This window comes from Drosophila subpulchrella, chromosome X (genome assembly GCF_014743375.2).
Source record: "Drosophila subpulchrella strain 33 F10 #4 breed RU33 chromosome X, RU_Dsub_v1.1 Primary Assembly, whole genome shotgun sequence".
NCBI lineage: Eukaryota > Metazoa > Arthropoda > Insecta > Diptera > Drosophilidae > Drosophila > Drosophila subpulchrella.
Genome location: NC_050613.1, coordinates 26,298,664 through 26,322,162, shown reverse-complemented (window position 1 = coordinate 26,322,162; position 23,499 = coordinate 26,298,664). Strand labels below are relative to the sequence as shown.

At 41.5% G+C, this 23,499-nt stretch overlaps 4 protein-coding genes across 6 annotated transcripts; 2 read left to right on the top strand and 2 right to left on the bottom strand.

Annotated features, from left to right (window-relative positions):
• Positions 1-524: 524 nt before the first annotated feature.
• On the top strand, positions 525-17,826 carry LOC119557622. 3 transcript variants are annotated; one of them, XM_037870447.1, is made up of 6 exons: positions 525-1,198; positions 11,146-11,282; positions 11,351-11,860; positions 12,039-12,168; positions 12,745-12,894; positions 15,736-17,826. In XM_037870447.1, the coding sequence occupies exons 1-6, from the start codon at positions 1,135-1,137 to the stop codon at positions 16,146-16,148; spliced, it is 1,404 nt and encodes a 467-aa protein (XP_037726375.1). In that variant the 5' UTR covers positions 525-1,134; the 3' UTR covers positions 16,149-17,826. The 3 variants fall into 3 exon arrangements, with proteins under 3 accessions (XP_037726375.1, XP_037726377.1, XP_037726376.1); XM_037870449.1 differs by lacking the exon at positions 12,745-12,894 and having other exon boundaries at positions 15,800-17,826; XM_037870448.1 differs by lacking the exon at positions 12,745-12,894.
• Positions 9,417-10,778, bottom strand: LOC119557625 (putative gustatory receptor 9a). Its single transcript, XM_037870453.1, has 3 exons — positions 9,972-10,778; positions 9,606-9,758; positions 9,417-9,543 (listed from the first exon to the last, which is right to left on the bottom strand). Exons 1-3 carry the CDS (start codon positions 10,776-10,778, stop codon positions 9,478-9,480), a joined length of 1,026 nt encoding a protein of 341 aa, XP_037726381.1. The 3' UTR covers positions 9,417-9,477.
• A 630-nt stretch (positions 17,827-18,456) lies between the features above and the next one.
• Positions 18,457-20,271, bottom strand: LOC119557624 (vitellogenin-1). The gene is made up of 2 exons (XM_037870452.1): positions 19,982-20,271; positions 18,457-19,725 (listed from the first exon to the last, which is right to left on the bottom strand). Exons 1-2 carry the CDS (start codon positions 20,199-20,201, stop codon positions 18,626-18,628), a joined length of 1,320 nt encoding a protein of 439 aa, XP_037726380.1. The 5' UTR covers positions 20,202-20,271; the 3' UTR covers positions 18,457-18,625.
• A 1,557-nt stretch (positions 20,272-21,828) lies between these two features.
• LOC119557623 (vitellogenin-2) lies at positions 21,829-23,461 on the top strand. Its single transcript, XM_037870450.1, has 2 exons — positions 21,829-22,123; positions 22,189-23,461. The coding sequence occupies exons 1-2, from the start codon at positions 21,889-21,891 to the stop codon at positions 23,286-23,288; spliced, it is 1,335 nt and encodes a 444-aa protein (XP_037726378.1). The 5' UTR covers positions 21,829-21,888; the 3' UTR covers positions 23,289-23,461.
• Positions 23,462-23,499: the final 38 nt, after the last annotated feature.

Genomic DNA, 23,499 nt, shown 5'->3' with positions numbered 1-23,499 from the left:
AGCTTTATGAATTCATTTAGAAAGACGACGGTTTTTATTTACTTTATACTTTTAGAGACCCTAAATGAGATTCAAAAGTGATTTCAAATCGCCAGTGATTTGTATCGGTAGATATTTGAAATACATGTTAAAATATCATAGCATCATTTTTGACACCCTCACAAGTGTTATAAAATCTCTAGAGATTCCAGTGAGTCAAAATCTCCGAAAATGTATGTCCTTTGCATTGAATGAAATGTAGCATACTTTTTGGTTACTTTTAATAAGGTTTCATTTTAACCCTGTGGAGATTTGACTTCAAACCTCTAGATTTTTTATTGGAACCCTGTGGAGATTTTACTTCAAACCTCCAGATGTTTTATTGGCACCCCGAATACTAGTTCTAGCTACCATTTTCCTCTCCAAAAACGGCCAGATCTGGCGGGTATTTAGCCGAAGGCTAAGCTCTGGCGGGCGATTTTCCGAGTCCCTGGCACGAAGCCGATTTAAAAGCGCTTCAGTTTCAGTTTCAGTCGAGCAACGCAACTCGAACGCATCGGTACATGAACGGCGGACGGCTAGCGAACCCAGTGTCCCGTCGACAACAACTCTCTCCAAACACCGACTGCAGTTTAATTAAATAAACACTAGCATTTCTTTTTTTTCAAGTTGAATACATCGAAGTAATAGTTGCATAGAATACCATTTTTCGAAAACCCCCCCCCCCCCAGTAGTGCTAAAAATCCCCGAAAAATCAGCAGCCGCATTTTGAAGTTACGTCAAAAGGAGTCGCGGAAGAGGAAGAGCCAACGGAGAGGAGAAAGTTGGAGGAGAGAGAGAGAGAGCCGAAAATAAAGAAAGAAAATAACAACAAAGCAGACGCACGCGATAGGAGTAACTGTAAATGTGAAAGGATAAAATAGGAGAAAGTAGAAATCAGCAAAGGAACTTTTCTTTTTTTTTTTTTTTTGGCGCGTCGTCGCCGTCTGCTTTTTGTTTTTATTATTTTTTCTCTCTCTGTGCCTGTGCCTTTGTTGATTGCTTTGCAGCCGGCTTTGGCCAAAAGGGAGGGGGCGATAAAGCGAGGAGGAGGCAGAGGCGACGGAACACCCACGACGGCTTATGTAAAGCGTGCTTAAAGCGTGCTATGGAAGCATGTCGTCCACTTCCAGCTCCGTGCTAGCGTTGTCATCGTTTAATCTATTATTTTTCACCCAAGGTAAGCACTTGACACTTTACATAACTCCCCCATTTCTGGGGTCCGATTGCCCGATTGGGATTAATGCGTGTCCAGTTGGGATGTCACCAGAGGGTGCCACAAATTTTGGTCGAGTTTTCTGCTTTATGTGGGGTATTTTGATGGGCTTCCGGGGACCTCTAAAAAGCATGTGAAATTATGATTAAGCATTGTTGCTGATTCGGTTAAAATAGGAGGTCCATTTGCCAAGTTAAATGAGAGGGTGCTGTGTCCTACTTGAATGTGCAACAATGCTTTTAGTCTGATAATTTTATAAGTGACCACTTGAATGAAAAAAAGAACGTCATTTTATTATGGTTAAAATTCAAAATGTATGAAATGGGTTTTTGTAATATTTATTTTTTTAGGTTGCTACAAAAACCATTGAATTTCTTAAAAGCTCTTTAAAATACGCCTAAAATATGCAGTGAAAATACGGACGACCGCATATCATTTTGATTTTTCGTATTATTCATTTTGTTGCATACTCTTAGGCTAATTTTGAGTGAATTCAAGACCCTAGTGATTTGAAAGATTTTCTATATAAATCTTAGGACGAAGGGAATGAGAGGGTGGTGTGTCCTACTTGAATGAAAAAAGAACGTCATTTTATTATGGTTAAAATTAAAAATGCAAGCAATATTTATTTTTTTAAACCATCGTATTTTTTAAATCTCTTAAAAATATGCCTAAAAGTATGCAGTGAAAATACGGACGACAGCATATCCTTTTGATTTTTCGCATTATTCCTTTTGATGCATATTCTTAGGCCCTTTTTGAGCGATTTCAAGACCCTGGTGATTTGAAAGATTTTCTATATAAATCTTAGGACGAAGCATATAGAATTCTGTGCACCCAATGTTTGAGCAACTCTATTATTTCCATTCTGTAGTTCAGGACACTTTTCACTCGGATTCTCTTTGGTCATTTCCGCAGTTGTTTAATTTCCCGTTGATATGCCATGAATCTGTGCCCAGATTAAGCCGCCCACAGTCGCACAAGATAATATATCTCAGTCAGAGAGCCCTAAGCCTGGGCTCAATCTGAATCTAACAATCCGACCTCCAGGGGCCCCCACATAAATCCCAACCCATTTAAAGAGCCACCAAAGCGGCCTGACCAACTTGATTTGCATGCAAATTGCGTATAAGTCCTTGAATTGTTGCTGCAACAGCGAAACCTCAGCCAGGAGTTCGCCTCCTCCTTCAAAAAGAACAGAAAAAGCAGTGGGTAGAGAGGCAGTTGACTTGGCCAAACTCATTATTTGGTAATAGCCGTCGTCGCTAAAAATATTTGCTTTTAATTAAAACAAAAGGCGGTAACACACAGCAGAGCTGTTTGCCAAGATAAAACTTTTGCAGCTGTTCATTTTGGACAAATTGATTTTTACTGGACTTAATTGAGGGACAAAGTGTGGCTGGCAAATTGGAAAGAAAAAGTTTTTGGCAAATTAAAGAGCCGACGGGAAGATCGGGTAGATAGAAGCGCAGTCAAGGACGCGTCGCCAAGAATTTACCCTCCAATCAAAATTGAGTTCCCACTTTTGTTGACCCAACACTGCGGTTTCAGCACTTCGACACCACAGAGAAAATGAAAACACATGCAACAAGGGCTCTGACACTATTTTTAGGCTCTTGCCACCCGTGCCACAAGGTGCAATTAGAAGAGGGGTCTAGACTTTGGCACATCCACGAAGTTCTGAATGCCCTATCCAAAGGTTTTTCAATATATCTGGGAACTAAATATAACTTTATATTCATGAATGAACTTCGCAGTACCTAAAAGTGGAGAAGTTTTTAGGGTACGCCACAGAAATCTCAAGGCTTGAAATATTTTGCAAGGGTGTCCAAAAGTATGCTTTGAAAAATATAAGGTCTACTTTTGGCAACTTTCCATTGGAATTGCGGGTGTGAAATATAACATTGCATACTTTTAAACACCGTTATAAGTGATTTTGAGCCTCCTTAAATTGTTAGAGGTCAAGTTCTTAACAAGTTCTTACAATACTTTAAAATATTTTCCATAAAAATAATACCTTAGTTCTGTTGTCAATGGAAGAATATATCTAATATTCCTGAGCCTTAAATTAAAGAATAATATTTTTATTAGCTTTTTCAATATCCCTTTTCCTTTTTGGCAAAGGGTATTAAAAGACAATGGCTGTGGTTTGTTGGGGGCAGGTTTTCAATGTCAATACCAAAAAAAATGGACGAGTGCCACACACCCACAACCAAAGGGGCACCCACACTTGTTTACCTATTGGGACGTGTGTGAATTTAAATTTGCATTGATTTTCCGCCTGGTTAGTTGATTCAAAAAGCCATTAGGAGGGGCAGACATATTTGATTATTTTTGTTTGCACCCGATTTTAATTGCTCACACAGCACACAAAACATCCACACACATAAAACCCTTCCAAATAGGCAATAGAAAAATGCATTTTGCAATTATGCCAACCGAATGGAACCAGAAATACCAGACAACAACAACAAGAAGAACGGGTTCAACAAGTGGGCGGGGTCGTCAATGGGCGGGGACATCATTACGGAGAAAGTCCTGTTCCCTGCCCCCCGCTAGTCCCCATTTCACCCTTCATCTGCCATCTGGTTTCTCCTGCAAAGCAAATAAAGTGCGAAATGAGAATTGCCATAGGATGGTCACCGTGGTTCGAACTCTTTATAGGAAAGGAATATATTTTAAAAAATCAGAAAAATGTTAGCATCTGAATATCACTCTTGACATGTGGTTATGTATCCAAGAAAAAGTTCACAAATATTGCTACATTTAAATATTTTTATTTTTAAAGAACATTTGATGATTATTTTATTTTACTCTTATCATTAATCACAATAATTAAATCAAATTATAAAAAGGATTTGTTTTGATTAAAATAGAATATTATACTCAATTAAAAATCCTTTAGGATTAAAATAAAAATATCATACTGATTTGATTTTATGAATTGTGTATTTTAAGTCCCTTATAAGTAGATTGTATATCATGCAAAAAGGCAATACACCATATAAGGTACTATTTGAATAATGGCATTCATATATTTTGATTTCTGAGGCCTCGCTAAAATTTTATAAAATAAAAATACAACTTGTATTATCCTTAGACCCTTAAACTCCATTTTCGCCCGCTTTTCAACCACTGTGCTGTGTGGAAAGCCCAAGTTGAGCCAGAGGCTGGATTAGCTCTTGTCGTGACCTCGTGGCCCGTTGGCATGCAAAATGCAACTAATTATGAATTTTAATTAATTCTGGCATTTTATTTTGTTTGCTGCTGCTCTGCAGCATTTCTGCCCGTGGGCAATAATAATAATAAAGTGACTCGGGGAATTGCGGAGAAAGTCTTCAGCATTTTCCGCCTTCTTTTTTTCTCCTAGACTTTTCCCCGGCTCTTGGTCAAGAGAATATGCATATAAAACGAGCTGGAAATAAAAGTAAAATGGGGGGGGGGAAAACAAGACTCTTTTGACTCTTTTGTTCGGTTTTCGGTTTGGGCTCTCCCCTGTCCCCCAGTCAAGTGTCTGCCTTTCAGTTGTTTCTGTCGTTTGATTGGGCCGTATTCGTGGCATTTTGGCCATGGGAGATTGCATTTCACTTTGACCGTTGAAGAATGCCACGTGCACCAAGGAAATGTTTTTATTTTTGAATGCACACTTTTTCAAGGCATTCATTGGAATGTAAAGACTTTAGAAATGCATCTCGGTTCGGTGGTTTCTAGCATGCAATTTCACCAACCTCAGTTCCTTAGCAGAAACTTATTGGCAAAGGCTTATTGGTATTTTGTGCAGGAAATAATGGTATTTGCAATTTTGTAAAAGATGTCTAAAAGCATGCAACATTTTTGTAAAACGGCAATAAAGACTTTATTTCTTACTGCATACTTTTAGACACCTCTACAATTGATTTCAAGTTCGTAATAATTTATGTGCTAATTTTATTTTCAAATAAATTCCCTTTTATCGATTGTGTGCCTTTATTCGCCCAGCAAGTTTCCCCCTTTCATTTGTTTTGTTTTCTTTGGTGTTTTGTTGGGCCATATATTTTATTATTTTGTTGTGCCAGCAGAATAATCGCATAGTCTGCTTTTGAGGGCAACAGCTGCATCTGACATTTGTGCCCCTATCTTAACCCCGGAGCCCCTATGCTTAACCCCTGTTGTGCGCACTTATGCCTGAAAGCTTTATGAAATTCCAATTTAATGGTCTTGTGGCTTAAACTGCATTTTGTCCATTTCTCCTTTACCCTTTTTTTCCCCCATTTGTTGTCGCTTCTGGGGAATCGATGGACATTCTGTGGTCGTTCTAAGCCAAATGCATTATTTAGCTCCATAAAAATGTCAGGGCTGTCGTATAAGTACACAGAAAACAAGATATACGGCCATCGTAAGCTACTTAAATAAAATAGCGTCGAAAAACAAACTTAAATACCAATATATTGCATGTGTTTAACGATTGAATCTTATTCGAATGGTTATAAAACATTTAACATGATTTGGAACTTATAAATCATAGTTTAATCAACGAAATTCGACTTAGTAAAAAAATTATAGACTATTATGATATGTTTTGTAAAAATATTGTATACTGTTTTTGGTGATATTTTCTCTCCGTATGGCTAAATGTATTCCCACACATAATGTTGTTGTTTGTTTGCCGCATGTGTTGAGGGGTCCTGAGGAGGGTTTTTGGGCATTTGCCGGTGACACGAAATGCAATCGACACTCGCTGGGGGAGTCATAAATATTGCAGCACTCAATTCCACTCAAAACTGACAGAGCCAAGTTGCCGGGGTTCCCAGGATAGCGTTTTCCAGGACAGGAATGCGGGCTCTTCTCTTCATTAACCGAAGTGAAATCCATCGAAATGGCATCTGTTCCATTATTCAGCAGTCACGAACCCTTGTTTGCTGTTCCATAATTAAATTATTTACACACAGAAATGCGAGCAATATTAATGATTATGCAAATCGAATAAGTTGATGAGCAACGAAATTAACAACGATAATATGTAACTATTTTTTGCGGACAAGAGGGAATATTTAGAGTGTTTGCCAATTTGGGAAAAAATATGAAGCTTAAATTTAAGCCTGAAATAATACCAAATTATATTGGCCTTAATTTGCATTTATTTTAAATTATTATTCAATGTCATGTGAACCATTAAATACCTCTACATTATCACAGAAAATATTGTATGAATACTTTAATTTTTAAAGCTGTAAACCAGCAATGGAAGAGATACAAATGTAAATATTTAAATACGTTTTAAAAGCACTGTTAATTGAGGTAGAAAATTTGATGTGCAAATAAATGAGATCCGGTTTAAAGAAATAATTTCCTTCGTTTGATGCCTGTCAGCCTGAAGGGTTCTCCCGGGCTTTGAAGTAGGCAATTTTTTTTCAATTTAAAACCAGAAGCCGACTGACATACCTGGACGAGGATACATTTCAAGTGGACCCCGACTTTTGCTCAGATACCCAAGTGGGTGCTTGAAAAGTTTGCCCCCGCCGGCGACCTTTGAACCCTTCCATTGGCCATCCCATCGCATTCGATCTCCCAGCTGGGTGCCATCAGCAAAACTTTATTTCGCCGCTTGTTGCTTCAATCGCCGAACTGAGGGGCACATCCGAGGATATAGCACGTGTAGGGTGGATAAAGGATATAGTCGGGACCGCAAATTATGCAAAATGGCAGCAGCAGGCAAACAGGAACGTGCTGCGAGTTGGGGGAAAATACAGGGGAAACTCCACAAACTTAAGGCATTCAAGATTAAATTTCTCGTTGAAGGGAAGTTTTTAAAGATACATATATAACTTTACACTTTCGGAAGAATTTAAATTATCCGTAACTCTTTTTAAAACTCCAGCTTGTATTCATTTTAATTACATAACTTGTTGTTAGCTCAAAAAACAAGTTTGAATTACACACAAGAACCTGAAATTAAATCTCCTTGTGAAAATTCGCCTTAAGGATCCATTACTGTACTCAGGCGTTCCCCTAGTTTGGCACAAATCGGGGCGAGTGCCTAAATAATTAATTACAGAAAAGCGCAGTTCCATGAAAAGCGCGCTGAAGTGGTGTTGTGGTTGCTTTGGGTTGGCCATCGTGGGAATAAAAATAAATGGGGGAACAATAAAAAAAGGAAAAGAAAAAGAAAACGAAAACGAAAGGGGTTGGGAAAAACCATCACAAGTCCTTCACTTCTCACCGTGTTAAACCAATTGGCAAACATTTTTATTTTATTACATTTCAGTTGCATTTTCTGTTGCCTTCTGCTTTTTAACACCCAACCCCCCTCATTTTCCGCTCTTTCCGGGGAAATTCCTCCGCACCAGCCAATCAGTCGTCGGGGTAAATAGTTGGTAACTAGGGGTTCCGCATACGGTTAATAAACAAAAGGTGTCGCCCGCCCGTCTGTCCCCGGATTTATTTGCCCCGACTGCTATGCTTGTTTTGCCGTTGTCTCTCGGATTTTGTTTCTTGATGGCTGGATTGGGTTACGTTTATCGCTGGTTGGTTTCTGCTTGGGTTTTTCCAATGTGGTTTTTGTGGTCGCTTTCCACCGCTTGGGTGGTCCGCGTTTATGGCAAAATCAATGTAAGTCGCGTCTAAAAATAGGCAACTGGCCAAATCGCGTCACGGCCAAAGAGCCCTGGGGCGACCTAATTAAATCGCTCGACAATTGATGGTTTGCCCATCGACAAAGTGAATGATTGAACGACAGCCTGATTGAGTGACCTTGCACTGTGCCAAATTTAAAACAAAGGTTGTACGTTACGAAGATTGATGGGGCATGCGAACATTTACTGACATTTTTTGGTTAACTTTTTGAAGAACGTATTGTTATATAAAGGTAACGTAGGTGTAGTTTCTAAGTTGTTTTATACTTATACTAATTTTGATGGAATGGCCACTTTATACATATACCGAATCAAAGGTAGTATGCAAATGCGTATCTGCGAACATTTAAGAATTTTTGTTGAACTTCACATATTTCTTTATAAAGGGTTGTCCCGGTATGTTTTTTGATTTCCACTAGTATTATTGCTATATCTGTTTCTCTGCGTGTAAATTTAGGCGTCTCAATTGGATTCGTGTTGAAATCAATTAACTGACGTCAGCAAGGGATGATGGTGCTGTGGGCGGATTTTCCAAGGGGTGGTGCATACTTTTCGGCAAGCAGCTTGCGCCTTACATAACCCCACATGGGGTGGCTTTTGTTTTTCAGCACCCACCCACATCCCAAAACCCAAACATATAGAACCCCCCGGTGCAAACTTATTATGGCCATTTTGGCTTGTGCGAAACTTTATCAACATTATGGATGACTGACTGTCTTACATTTGCCCCAACTTGGACAAGGTTGAACCTTAATATTGTTTCATATCTGGTTTTTTGGCTTTTCATATGTGTATGAGGAAATGTGTTTTTGGTAAATGTTTGTTTGCCTTGTGCTCCGAATTACCCACAAGAAATGGCCAACTTTAAAAAGGCAATCTTATTAAGTTCATGTAGCCTGAAAGTTTTCAGATTTCTGGCTTACAAGGAACGGAAGATATATTATAGCTATACAAGTTTAATCCATGTTAAGTGAGCCACTCAAGAAACTCGGAACATGGGAATATAATTTGGAAAGTTAAAGCTTGACGATGTTAACTTAAATAAATACATATATTAAAGAGAGAGTGAAGGAATATAGAGGCCAAATCGATTGCTTAATATGGATCGAGGTTGGCTTATGAAATCCTGTGTATATTATTCTTCTTCCTTAAGAACCTTTTATGAATTCTTTTCGTTTAATATTGGCACCTTTGAACCCCACTTACTGCTGGAACCCCATCTTTAACCCCTCCTCAAGCCGTGTTTCTAGGTGACTTTTGAAAGCCAGAAATAAAATATGAGGAATGGAATGACGTTGCTTTTGGTGTTTATTGTTGTTCCTGCTGCCTTGTGCTTTTTTTTTTTTTGTTGTTTCCTGTCGAACGAGAATGAGAAGAAGAAGAAGCGGAAACAGGCAGCGTCATAAATATGTAAGCAGTGTGTGTATGACCTTCGCGTGTCGCAGCAACATTTTCAGAGTTTTCTGCATGCAGAAATACAACAACGTTGTTAAATTGAGGAGCTTTTTTTCGCCCCCCCTGCTTTTTCTGTTTGCCTTTCTCCTTTTGGCAAGCAAATCATATTGCATGTTCCCACCGCTGACCTCTGACCCGATATATCACCCCAGCCCCCATGATTTATTAGAACATGGCCTACGGCCGTACGAGGGACACGAATTGCAGGAATATAACCAGGGCCTCCAGAATGAAGAAGAACATCTATATTGAAATGGGTAACGGATAATATGGGTAATAATATTTGTCTACATGTATACATTTACCCCTGCTAAAGTCTGCAGATTGAGGTGATAGATTCCACAGACATCGAACTGTATGGGATCCTGCATGATTTGAAGGGCGAATCCCTCGATTTGACTTCTATCCGAAGTTGTCTGTCCTGGTCGATCGTTGAGTTGCTCCTGCAAGTGTTTGGACTGTACGAAATGTTAGGAAAATCTTCAAAACTTATTTTAGCTACACCAAATTACTTATAAAGTTGTCTAAAAGTATGCAGCTATATATTTTGAGCACACTTAAAATATTTTTGATTTCTGTGGCAATATACATTAAGTAAAGCTGTCTGTCTGTACTTTTAGACACTTTTTTCATGGACTTTAATCCTTTTTGATTCCATTATAAGCCCTCACCTTTGCAACACATCGTTGGCACGCAGCGCACATGGTCGAAATCTTGACTAGAGTGGGCAGCACTACGTACATGGTCTGGGCGAAGACAAACCAGGTGGCAGGCAATGCCTTCAGATATTCCACCATGAAGTACACATTACACATGATTATGCAGTCACCCAGGCAAAGGATATTCAGTTGGAGCAACGAGAGGCCATAGAGACGCGACAGGGAACGCGACAATTTTGCCAGATGGGCATATTCGTATCTGAGGGTTTTGTAATCTGTTGCCCTGGTTACCACTCGGCGATGCAGTTGCTCCAGCTGGCCATCCAAACGGTGGACCATTAGCATCATTTGCAGATAGCGAGCCCGAACTGCCTGAAGGCTAAAGGCATATTTCAGACTCTCCAGATACAGGCCACCCACATTGTACTCAATTAAGATTAGTGTCAGGCCACACCCTAAAACCACTAGCTCCAGTATAAAATGTCTGTATATAAAGGAAGTGTCCCTGACCAGAGGCAGTTGCTCCAGCAGACGTCGAACCCGCTGACACTCAAACAGGGCCGTTAGGACAATCCATGTATGAACCATTTTGTAGGCCACATTTACGGACTGGATGGTTTTCACAAAGTACGAGGAGAGGGGCTCGCCATTCGGAAGAGCACCCTTTAAATAATTCACTATTTCATTGGCCAGTTCAATTAGTATTATCACCAGGAAGGTACTGCCCAAAAGGCGGCCCAAACGAGTGCCGCTCCAGCCGCAAACCAGGCCAAAAAGCTGGAAATAACCAGTTATACAGCGTTCCAGACACAACGACATTGGGTCACCAACTGAGGAATCCAGGGTTCCCTTTTGTAATTTTATTACTAGCTATGAAGATATCTTTCAATTAATCAAAGAGGAGGTGCTAGGAGATCTTATCGAGCGTGTTTAACGGGGTTGGTTTCTCAGGGGGATGAGCGTATGTACTTGGTGACCCCGATTGCTTAAATCATTTAAAAAAGGTGACCCAAAACTAAAACTCGATGAGCTAAGTTGGGAAAGGGTTAACACTTAACAATGAGAATGTTTTTTGACAAGTTATGATATACTGGAAATGGGGGGACCCCGATCTATTATATTAAAGCTTCGCTGTATTGATACCAACTTACATATCTTGTATATCATTATTTCAATCTATTTGCAGTGCTCACGGTACTCAGCTCTACGATCAAGTACAACGAATACGCGACGGACAAGGGCGGCAACGTGAGCATACCCTGCATAGCCCAGGGAAATATTATGTGGGTGAAAGAGCACGGCAACAACAGCACGATAATCCAGGTGAGCTGCTGGCGATATCGCTCTGAAGAGCATGCTCTATCCAATACCCTATATCATTTTCCCCAAAGACTGGTCGTGTTTTGGTGCTGCGCAATGTGAGCACTACGGATGCGGGAATTTACGTATGCTTCGCCTCAGTGCCACGCCCATCGACAACAACAGCAATATCAGCAACTACCTCACCGCAAAGTCAGCAGGAGCAGGAAACGCATCCAGTGGTGGATGATGAGGGGAATGGTACCAGTAAGGAATCCCAAGGCGAGACCGAATCCCAGAAGGACTCCCAGCAGGAACCGCAAGTGGTGGAGGCGGTGGAGGAGGAAGTGGAGTACCAGGCCCAGCAGCGGACCAAGCTCACCGTTCGCACCGTTCCGGGTCCGGTTTCGCAGCTGTACTTCAAGGCCTCCACCATACTGGGCTTCCTCATCTGGCGCTTCAACAAGACCCAGTCCGGGGGCTATCCGGTGCGCAGCTTCACGGCGGAGTACCGCAATGTGTCCTACAAAACGCCGCCGGCCAATGCCAGTTTCGAGCACGCCTGGAGCAGGATGGATCCCATCAACATAGCCTTCAATGTGGTGAGTATTACCTTGTAAATAAACTAGAATACATCGGAAAAAACCTAGTAATATCATTAATTTCCTAGCATATTGCGATTTATTAAATATTATATGAAACAACTGAGGATCTTAAGCTTGTATTTTACTTTGAATTTTATTAATCCCTTATTGTATCCCTCACACGCATTTCGTATAGCGCCAAATGGAGGTCTATCGCCTGGCACCCAACACCACCTATGAGTTTCGGATATGGGCCAACAACGAGCTGGGCAGCGGCGAGGTGGTCACCACCAACGTGACCACGCTGCCGGAGACCAAGGAGGAGGGTAAGTCCACCACCACCACCACTACTATCCATTCGAACCATAGAGATCTTAGGCTCTATTAGGTTAGGCTAGGCTAGGTCCAAACCAGGTCTAGATTATGTTGACTATGACTACTATTTCCGTATAACTTTGATATTCTACTTTAAATGTGTAAACTGTAATTTTAAACGGTAGTTTATCATTCCTAATTTCCAATTGATGTCAACCTCTTTATATTAAGGACCATGAGATGGGATTGCAATCGAAATGATATAATATATAATAAAATATTGTACAATATATTATAAAATATTATATTTAAATATGATATATTATAAAACATTGTATTTTAATAGGGTTTTGAAAAACCCTACGAACTCATTGCAATCGCAAACGTGGTCACTACTTTAGTAACTTGATTGGTAGCCAGCATTATCGACTAACTTTAAACTAAGTGTAAACGTATAGCTCATTGTTTAGTATATTCGATTTGTATTTTTGGTAATTTTCGTTGTCCATCTATCTACTCTTCTCTCCCCTCTCTCTCTCTCTCTCTTGTGTGTGTGCGTGTCTCTGTCTCTGTCACACCCGATCCAGATCTCATACGCCTTATAAAACCCGACCTAGACAATTTCGATCCACGCATTTGGATAGTGGCCGTCAGCATAGTGCTCGGAACCCTTGTGATATTAGCGATCGGACTCTGCATTGTGCTCTCCAAGGAGTGCTATCAGTCGGCGCAAATGGGTACAGAATAAGTCGATCAACTCCAGCTTTAGCTCCAAAAAAAACTCCAACTCCAACTCCAAAATATCCCCAAGTTTTGAACAAAATATAGAAAACAGCAAACAATCCCTGAGATAACCAGCAACAAAGCTCACCCGTTTTTCTTTTTATTTAAAAGTGTTTTTCTTTTTACATTTGGCTTTTTATTTGAACTCACTGATTATTATACCCGTTACTCGTAGAGTAAAAGGGTATACTAGATTCGTCGGAAAGTATGTAACAGGCAGAAGGAAGCGTTTCCGACCCCATAAAGTATATATATTCTTGATCAGGATCACTAGCCGAGTCGATCTAGCCATGTCCGTCTGTCCGTCTGTCCGTCTGTCCGTCTGTCCGTCTGTCCGTCTGTCCGTCTGTCCGGATGAACGCTGAGATCTTGGAAACTATGAGAGCTAGGCTATTGAGATTTGGCGAGCAGATTCCTGAGCTTCTTACGCAGCGCAAGTTTGTTTCAGTAGAGTGCCACGCCCACTCTAACGCCCACAAACCGCCCAAAACTGTGGCTTCTACAGTTTTGATGCTAGAGTAAAAATTTAAACTGAAATGAATTGTTCTCATCAATACCTATCGATTGACCCAAAAAAAAGTTTGCCACGCCCACTTTAACGCCCACAAACCGCCTACAAACTTCAAAAAATCGTAAATATGAACGCGGATATCTCGGAAACTATCAAAGATAGAGTATTGGGATTTCAGATTTAGATTCCGTAGCCTTGTACGCAGCGCAAGTTTGTTATGCGAATATGCCACGCCCACTCTAACGCCCACAAACCGCCCAAGCCTGTGGCGCCCACAATTTTTATGCTAGATTAAAAATTTTAACTGAAATGTATTGGTCTCGTCAATGCCTATCGATTGATCCAAAAAAAAATTTGCCACGGCTACCCTAACGCCCACAATGCTTAAATCTGTCTTCCGCCGGTAGGTGGCGCATTTAAATCTCGCTTTGCTGCTTGCATATCTCCATTTCCCTTTGGTCCCTTTAGCTGAGTAACGGGTATCTGATAGTCGAGGTACTCGACTATAGCGTTCTTCCTTGTTTTTACCTTGCATTGTTCAGTTTGGTTATGGCTATATTATATATTGATGTTAATTGGTGTCGTTGTTGTTGTTGTCGTTATTGCCACATTGCTGTTGTTGTTGCCGCTGCTATTGTTAATATATTTAATATATCCCATATTGTGTTGTTTAACCGCATTTATATTTTATGTTCGCCAGCCGGACGCGAATTGTTTGCTTTGTCGTTGGATGTTATTTATATAAACCAATATATGTTTAAGTCCCCATATAATAAATACCAAATAATATGTGTACATAGCCTTAGTGCGGCTCCTGTGACCTGTAAATATAATTTTGCGTATAAAATGCATACGAAAATGTATTTGTTGTGAAAAGCTCAGTTCAGATGAATCAAATATTGATTCAAGACATATTCACTAGCTAATTTGTCTTTAATTTTTTAATAGACACCTATTATAAGGCGGTTTTAATCATTTTTCATCTAATAATTACAATAATGTTTAGAGTAATGTAGGTTTTTTTTAGAAATTAAGTGTTGTAGGCATTAAATAATTTTCTTTAGGAGAATCAAATATTCGTAGAACAAGGCAGCTATAATTATACAATATATATAAAAATCCATGTTGCTTACATTAAGTGTAAAATTTCACTTTTCATTTTAATCTTAAAAATATTTTGAGCCGCAGGACCCACTCCCACATTTATTCAACCAAAAATCCCCTTTGTAGAGCCTAGCCTTAAGTAATATAAAGTGTAATTTCCGCTTTGACAAAACAATTAAAGAAACCAATCCAGTCCTAGACCAAAAAAAGAGTAAAAGCTTTAAGCACTTAAACTGTGATAGCCTGCACTTGTAGCCACAAATCAATCAATCAATGGAAACGAAATCAAAGCAAAAACCGTCTAGAGGTCTCAGCCAATTTTAAGCTTTAGCTGCAGCAAGCAAAACCAAATGATATTGCTAAATAAATATTGTAAAATGCCTAGACCAAAGACAAATGCTTTATCAATGTTGTAACCGTGTATGTACTTTACCGAATATTATTGTGTTACTTGCATTTGCAACGATAAAACCCATAAAAGCACGACAATTAAATGTTTTTGAAAACCCAAAAGAGTGGATTGTATGAAATGTTCCGTTGAGATTTGATTTAGTTTTGTTTTGAGAACACTTGAGCTTGGATTTCAATAGAAAATGCACACAAACACACACTGAAAGACACACAAGATAGAAAACATATACTATATACACGCATATGCAACTGTGCTCAAAATAATAATAATATTTATTGCTAGGACAAAAAAGCAGATTTAAAAATAGCATTTAAAATGGTGAATTATAGATACCTATTATTTTGTACACAGCTGTAGATACATTTATTTAGCGAGACAAAGTTGCTGCTTGCATTACGCATACGCCCCGTGCGACGCTTGGGGGCTAGAGTGCCGCATTTTTCGAGTGTCACTTGGCTGAAGCGCCGCCTGTAAATATTTGTGTTAAGCTGTTGCACACTTACACTCAGAAAAAAACAAAGAAACACCCCAAAACACACACACTCACTTACCCACACACAAACAATAATAAAACCCTAGAAAAAAGGTAACGTACAGAACAATTATCTAAAATATGCCTAATAAATGTGTGTTTCTTCTCTCTCTCTTCCTCTGGTTCTCTCTATCTCTTCCTCTCTTTCAATATGATCGATATAATGCGATTGTAATGATATAATATTATGTTTAATTAATTTTTACCTGTTTTTTAAACCCCCCTTTGGCCTAAAGAACTGCAAGACGGTTGGGACAGCATTGAGCTTATACCGAACATAATACTTAATCCCGGTTTCAGCGAGTCGGATGGCGGCGGTCAGGGTCAGCAGGGTGGTGGGGGTGGTGCTGGTGGTGCAGATGGGCAGGATGATCCGGATGAGGGGGACGAGGACGATGTGGCCATGCCCTTTCCGCGCACCATCATCTTTGGCCAGCACCATCGAACGCCTCCGCCGCCACGCCTGCATTTGCCGCCGCAGAGGCACCACCAGCCCCACCACCACCAGTATCTCCACCAGCAGCACCACCACCGGCGGCAGGACGAGAACGATGACGACGACTACGAGGAGGAGCACGAGCCCACCATGGAGCGGTTCAAGCGCAAAGTTTCCGTCTTCTTCACCGGACCCACCATCAAGCGCATTTGAGACGTATTTCAGTACAAACACTGGTCACCTAGGTTGTTGCATTGCGGTTTGATAATTGGATAGTTGCGATCCAGATCCAGATCCAGATCCACTGACGCATAGAGCTTATCGATCGAAACTTTCGTTTTCATTTCGGTTTCTCCTGTCTAAGCTTGAAAAATGAAATATCTAAACAAAACGCACTATAGAGCGAAATACCATCCCTATGATTTATTGCTCATCGTTATGCTTCTCCCCCGGATCACAACTATATAGTATATATATATACACGTATTATAAATATAAAACAAAACAAATATATTGCTGTGATACAAATTCAATTGAACGGACATTGTAAGGATTTACCATAAAGCACACGAAACACCAATCCAGTTATTAGCCCTCATGTATTTGCTGAAGCCCGTAGATGCATCATACCCGCATTGGATTTTGCCTAGTTCAACACGCTATCTGAGTTACAGCGACTGGATAACACGGATCCAGATATAAACGATATAGCTTAGAGCCATAAAAATAAAACCCATGATAGAGATCTGATACCAAGTGCTAAATAAAATACATTTACCCAGAAATTGTCCGTTTGTCTGTAAATGTTTAATAAAAACACTAGATCTTACGTTTCCTTAAGTATATTTACAAATGGTCTTAAAAACCAATTCAAAATAAAACACATTTCTTGTGTACATAGTCTATGGTAACAGATCTCCAATAGTCCAGACCCCCGACTATATTGTTCCAAACTTGTCTTGCTTTTGATTATGTTTTTAAGATTTAACAAACTGTGAAACAATTTTATAATTGAGCAAATATTTTGCACTGTAGAGCGCACCAAACGATCTATATATAGATATATAAATATATTGAAAACCGATGAAAAACGTTTGATAAACATTTTAAATAAACGGCAAAATGCCTTGTGCTTTAGTTCGGCCTCAAAGCTAATTAACTTGAATATGATATGATATAGGAATATTTATGAACGTAGTTAAAGTAGCTGGGAAACCAAATATTCAAAACGAGATAAATAAAGAAAAACTGCTTCCACTCACAGAAAACAAAATTGAAACAATGAAATTGTTATAAAAGATAAATCAAAACTAATTTTAAACAAGCGAATAATGTGTATATACCGATGCAAAATATATATATATAGAGAAGAATGTACACACATGTGAGGGATGTACATAGAGATAGCGAGTGTGGGTATCTTAAGAAAGACTGTAGTTAATGTTTAAGACACTTTGGCCTGCGCTTATACCAATTTTTTGGGGCCCAACTTGGCCCGCCTGTTTTGGTTCGAAACATTTTTTGCATTGATCTGCTAGAGCTGCAAACAAGTATATATAGAAATAATATTTCTAACAATTCGGAATGTGCACTTAACTAAACCGTGAACTAAAAAGAAGACACGAAACTCAAGAAAAACACGAAATAAATAAAACAAAAGTCTCTCGCCTAAGCCCCTGATCCTAAGGTCTTGGCTGTATTTCTAATTGTTATTGCTTCAGGTTGAGGTATATTGTTATTGCGCCAGCCTCCCGTCAGCGAAACCGCTCCCTAATCACTCTAAAGAAATTATTTTCTAATTTAAGGCTAAGCCATCGGTGGAGAAGCTTAGACCTCAACACCACAAAAAAACACAGACAACAATAAAGTAAATCTAAGTTTACAAAAACAATTGCTGATCTTTGTCTTTGGAACTATATTATATTATATCATAGGATATCCCATTAGAAGCTGATTTTTGGTAAACCCTTTCCCCCAAAAATGTTTGAAAATTAAAGACTTATTTAAGTTTTTAAATTTCTAAATGTTAAACCATATTTTTTAAGTTAGCTTTAGGTTCCAGAATGTTTTCATATGATACCCTGCAATATATGTTGAGGATCTTTTATTATTTTGTTTGTGGCTGTTATTATTCTTCCTTGTTCAATAATTTTGTTTATACTAAAAAAATGTTGGATAGATTCAAGTTTTACCTGTTATAGGCCCCGAAATTACTAAGTTAATGAGTTACATTTTTAAAGGTTTTGGTTTCTTTGTTTTAAAGATCTTTGGTCTATTTAATCCCAAAAACTACAGAAATACTTTATATAGACCTATTCAAAAACGTTTTAGGATGTTCCTATAATATTTTGTTTGTGGGCGTATACTAAAATGGGAAATATTAATTAATATCTTGAAAATATTAAAGATAAAAGCTCCGAAGTTACTAGGGTAAAGAGTTGTATTTATAAGCCATTGGGCTCAAAATTTTTGGGATCCTTAGACCCCCCTCTGCCCAAAATAACTAGAAACTCCATGGTTATTTTTAAGCTCTTTATCAAGCGTTTATTTGCTGAATTTCGCGATCTGCTCGTTACATAGTTGAGTAATCTCAAGAAAGGGCCAATTTGGGTTCAACTTAGGGACTACAGTGTGTGTGGTTGGTTGGTTGTTGGGTTGGTTGGTTGTTGCCATTCCAGAGCTCGAACTCCCTACTGGTAGTCCTTGCTGTCCTGGTTGGTGTTCCACGCCTGGTGGACACCGTGGTAGCTGCTCTGCTTCTGGGCGGGAGCGTTGCGGCCGAAGGGGCTCTTGGGGTTCACCTGGAGGATGTAGTCGCCCTCCAGATCGTGGGCGGTGTCGATGCCCATGTAGGCCCGCTTGCCGAAGCCATCGTTTTGCTTGTACTGCTGCAGGGAGTTGGCTGGGACGGCGGGGAAGCTCCTCTCGTTGCCGGGACGCACTGACTCGGCGAAGTAGCGGGTGGCGCGCATGGCGGCCTCTATCACATTGCTGGCACCGGGCACTCCGGCGGCGGGTCCATTGGGATAGAAGTCAACGTCGCCGGAACGGATGGGGGTGCCCATGCCGTAGACGGAGGTGTGGATGGCATCGACGAATTCGGCATCACCGCGGGCCAGTCCCGTGAGGGTGTTCTTGTTCTTGGCCACAATCTTGGAGGGGTCCAGACCAGTGACGCGGGGCAGCTTGTGTCCGGTAAGGCGGGTGAACTCCTGGGCAGCAGCGCCGGCCACATGGGCACCGACATTCTGGCCAATCAGATGGATGGTATCGAAGGGCATGTCCAACTCGTTAACCATCTGGACGATCCACTTGCCGATCTTGGCGCCGGTCTTCTCGATATCGAGCATGGCATAACGCTGGTAGTTGTTCAACTTGGAACCCAAATCGATCACGATGATGTTGCCGCTCTGGGTGGGGGCGTTCTTAACCTCCTCACTGGAGTCCTCCTCGCTGCTGGTCCTCTGGGCCTTCTTCTGCTCGCCGCTCTGATCCTGGTAGTCCTGGCTGCCCTGCTTGCCCTGCTGACGCTGCTGCTGCAGATTGTAGCGCTGGATGTAGGCCTGGACCAGCTTCCTGGTCGCCTTCTTTACGGTCTCGGTGGTCTGGGGCAGTCCGGTCACGATGATGGTCACCTCGTCCTGGCCAAAGTTCTGCCTCTGCTTCAGGCGCTGGATCATCTCGTTCAGGGGGGCAACGGTCTTCTCGCCATTCGGCTGGGGCACATAGGCCTGGATGCCGCTGGGCACGTAGCTGGGCTCCACGTTGTGGTGGATCTGCGACAGGTGGTCTGCAAGGTATTAAATTATTTAGGCATTACGATTAATAATATTTTTAATATTTTCAGAATGCTAGGGCTTTCGAATGAAGTAGTTTTTGTAAGAAACATTTGAAAAAGTGTTGGAAGATGGTTGGTTTGTGCCCTATCCTCAGAATCGTAGTGTTTTTTTCAATTTGCTGGGTATTTTTTCATAAAGTGCTTAAAAGAGCTCTCAACCGTTTAGAAATCTAATGAATATATTTATAAAAATTAGGGCAACACTCACAAACTTGCTGCAGCAGCTCGGCGCCGCGCTCCAGGTTCATGTTCTCCAGACGCTCAATGGTGAGATCGTCGACGGCCGGAATGGCCTCCAGTTGGGATCCGGAGAGCCACTGCGAGGGCTTCAGGGCCTGGTTGACGGAGTTGTCCATGCGGCCATTGGGCTTGGCCAAGACGGCGACCGCCAGGCAAGCCAGCAGGCTCAGTACTCTCATGGGATTCATGGTTCGGGCTAGGATTCGGATTCGGGACTCGGTCCTGGGGATGCGACTTCAACACTGAGTGAGTTGAACTGACTTTTCCAATCCACCGATGGCCGCTTATATAGCCCAATCTCCACTGGGGCATTTTCCAATTTTCATACACTCTTTCCGCTGGGTCAGGCTTAATCGGGCACTTCTGCTGAGTAAGGGTTTCTGGGGCCTGGGAATCGCATGGGTATATGCTATATGGCTAGCTGAAATAAGTCTACATTATGCATACAAAGTAGCCCTGTGTTTTATACCTATAGCTGACCCCACTGATGACTTAGCAGCACCTGCTGCCGCCTGATAATTTCAATTTGTAATCACTTTGTAGGCTCCGCTGATTGCAACATTGTAGTTTGCCTCCGGGTTTGGTTAAAAGTGCGTTAAATATCAATCAAATATTAGCATAAAACCATGAATTTTCATACCCATTATCTTGGTTTCCCCCATTTTGTTGTGATATATATTTTTTTTCACTTTCGTTTTGCTAAATTTGTGCCCTTTAATTTTCCATTTCCAATTCAAGGCCAATGGGAGTTCATTGATTCCAGATTTTCGCCGTTGATACGATTAAAATGTTTTAGTTTCCAGGCCAAGTGTACATATACATACATATAGTTAAAGATTTTATAATGGACTTTAGAAATGTATTACAGAAGCACACGCTGTTTATTATGTCAGAGATCTTTTTTATACTTTATTTTATTATTATTATATATATATATATATTTATTTAATTTATTTGCTTGCTAAAGTGCTTATTATTTAAGCTTTTAGTTAATTAGAAATTCAGCATTTTTCCCTTTTATTTTCTTGCCTTATTCTAAATTTATTTTAAATTACAATCATAATAAATTCTGAAATTTATTTATGTTCCATTTATTTGAGAACTGTCAATATTATGATTTCTTTTTAACTAAGTCATTGAAATTCGAGCTTGGATAAACTTGATATGCAAACAAAGCATATTAATAATTCAATAAATAAATAATAAATTGTTGACAGGGCAGAATAAGACTTTTCGTTCTTTAAATATTATTATTTAATTTTACAAATAAATATTTATTTTTAAAATTCATATTTTAGTGACAGAATAACGTAAATTAAATAAATGTAGATGGGTTATAATACTTTGAACTTTTCAATAATCATATGCATTTCAGCAAGTCATTTTCTTTAATTAGTTACACATTGTTTAAGCTAATAAAAATAAAAAAAATAAAATCTACATTATAAATTAGAGAAAAATCTCTTCATCCACAAGTCCCATAAATGGCCAAGTGTTTTAATAAACAAAAGCCAAAGCTTGACCCCGTCATGAGTTCAAGACGTGCCCTCTGTGAAACCCCCCTTTGCGCAGACCCCCTTTTGTTTATATTATGTAAGTGCTGGATAAATAAGTTTCCCAATAAAATAAGTTCTCCCGGCGAAAAACGCTCACAAGTGTGTCAAAATCACTGACGCTGCCAATCAGTATTTGTGCTGATCTAGAAATCGGTTGCTGAAATCAATTGCTTCCGGCGCGTGCATTCTAAATAGTCAGCACATATAGTAGCTATGTACTAGCTATCCCAGGGGGTATAAAAACCCATGGCATAGCGGCACTTGGCATGCAGTACAACTTGGTACGGTGTCTGAAATAGTTGAGAGCCCCAAAGCCACAATGAATCCTCTGCGCAGCCTTTGCGTCCTGGCCTGCCTCCTGGCAGTGGCCATGGGCAATCCCCAGACGGGCAACCGTTCCGGCCGCCGTTCCAACTCCCTGGACAGCGTGGAGCAGCCCAGCAACTGGGTGAACCCGCGGGAAATCGAGGATCTGCCCTCGCTGAAGCAGGTGACCCTCAAGAAGCTGCAGGAGATGAGCCTGGAAGAGGGCGCCACGCTGTTGGACAAGCTCTGTGAGTTCGAGGATCCCCTGAATCTATCGGAACTCGTCATATAACAACCCCTTCTTTTACCCCAGACCACCTGTCCCAGTTCAACCATGTCTTCAGGCCCGAGTACACCCCCGAACCCAGCCAGATCAAGGGCTACATTGTTGGCGAGCGCGGCCAGAGGATCGAGTTCAACCTTAACACCCTTGTGGACAAGGTGAAGCGCCAGCAGAATTTCGGCAACGACGAGGTCACCATCTTCATCCAGGGCCTGCCCGAGACCAACGGCCAGGTGGAGAAGGCCACCAGGAAGCTGGTGAAGGCCTACCAGCAGCGCTACAACCTCCAGCCCTACCCGACCACCGACTACTCCAGCGAGGATCAGCGCCAGAAGGGCTCCAGCGAGGAGCAGCAGCAGCGCAGGAGGCAGAACGACGACCAGGAGGACACCAAGACCGGTGACCTCATCGTGATCCAGCTGGGCGATGCCATCGAGGACTTTGAGCAGTATGTCACCCTGAACATCGAGCGACTGGGCGAGATCATCGGCAACCGCCTGGTCGAGCTGACCAACACCGTGAACGTGCCCCAGGAGATCATCCATTTGATCGGCACCGGACCCGCTGCCCATGTGGCCGGAGTGGCTGGACGCCAGTACACCCGCCAGACGGGACACAAGTTGCGCCGCATCACCGCTCTGGACCCCTCCAAGATCTACGGCAAGCCGGAGCAGAGGCTGACCGGACTGGCCCGCGGCGATGCCGACTTCGTCGATGCCATCCATACCTCCGCCTACGGCATGGGCACCACCCAGCGGCTGGCCAACGTTGACTTCTTCCCCAACGGACCCTCGACCGGAGTGCCCGGCGCCGACAATGTGGTGGAGGCCGCCATGCGCGCCACCCGCTACTTCGCCGAGTCAGTGCGTCCCGGCAACGAGAGGAACTTCCCCTCCGTGGCCGCCAGCTCCTACCAGGAGTACAAGCAGAACAAGGGCTATGGCAAGCGCGGCTACATGGGCATCGCCACCGACTTCGATCTGCAGGGCGACTACATGCTCCAGGTGAACTCCAAGAGCCCCTTCGGTCGCAGCACTCCTGCCCAGAAGCAGACTGGCTTCCACCAGGTCCACCAGGCCTGGCGCCAGTCCCCCTCCTCCTCGTCGAGCCAGGGTTCCCGCCGTCAGTAGATCATCGTCCAGTGATCCATAGATGACAACCAGATCGCACACCCCTCATGCGAGCGAACCACTCCAGCCCATCCTCATCCAGCGGATCCTTCTGCGAATTGCATCCACCATGTTTAGTTACGCTTCGTTTTTAGATGCACAATAAAAAAACTGCAATTTATAAATATTCAAAAGAGTACTATTCGATTTCTTGAAGATAACCCAGTTAAAT

Coding starts and splice junctions, on each gene's coding strand:
- LOC119557623 (XM_037870450.1), top strand. CDS start 21,889: ATGAATCCTCTGCGCAGCCTTTGCGTCCTGGCCTGCCTCCTGGCAGTG. Junction 22,124..22,188: donor CACGCTGTTGGACAAGCTCT/GTGAGTTCGAGG, acceptor CTTTTACCCCAG/ACCACCTGTCCCAGTTCAAC.
- LOC119557624 (XM_037870452.1), bottom strand. CDS start 20,201: ATGAATCCCATGAGAGTACTGAGCCTGCTGGCTTGCCTGGCGGTCGCC. Junction 19,726..19,981: donor CGAGCTGCTGCAGCAAGTTT/GTGAGTGTTGCC, acceptor AATACCTTGCAG/ACCACCTGTCGCAGATCCAC.
- LOC119557622 (XM_037870447.1), top strand. CDS start 1,135: ATGTCGTCCACTTCCAGCTCCGTGCTAGCGTTGTCATCGTTTAATCTA. Junction 1,199..11,145: donor TCTATTATTTTTCACCCAAG/GTAAGCACTTGA, acceptor ATCTATTTGCAG/TGCTCACGGTACTCAGCTCT. Junction 12,169..12,744: donor GCCGGAGACCAAGGAGGAGG/GTAAGTCCACCA, acceptor CACCCGATCCAG/ATCTCATACGCCTTATAAAA.
- LOC119557625 (XM_037870453.1), bottom strand. CDS start 10,778: ATGTCGTTGTGTCTGGAACGCTGTATAACTGGTTATTTCCAGCTTTTT. Junction 9,759..9,971: donor GCCAACGATGTGTTGCAAAG/GTGAGGGCTTAT, acceptor CATTTCGTACAG/TCCAAACACTTGCAGGAGCA. Junction 9,544..9,605: donor ATCTGCAGACTTTAGCAGGG/GTAAATGTATAC, acceptor ATTTCAATATAG/ATGTTCTTCTTCATTCTGGA.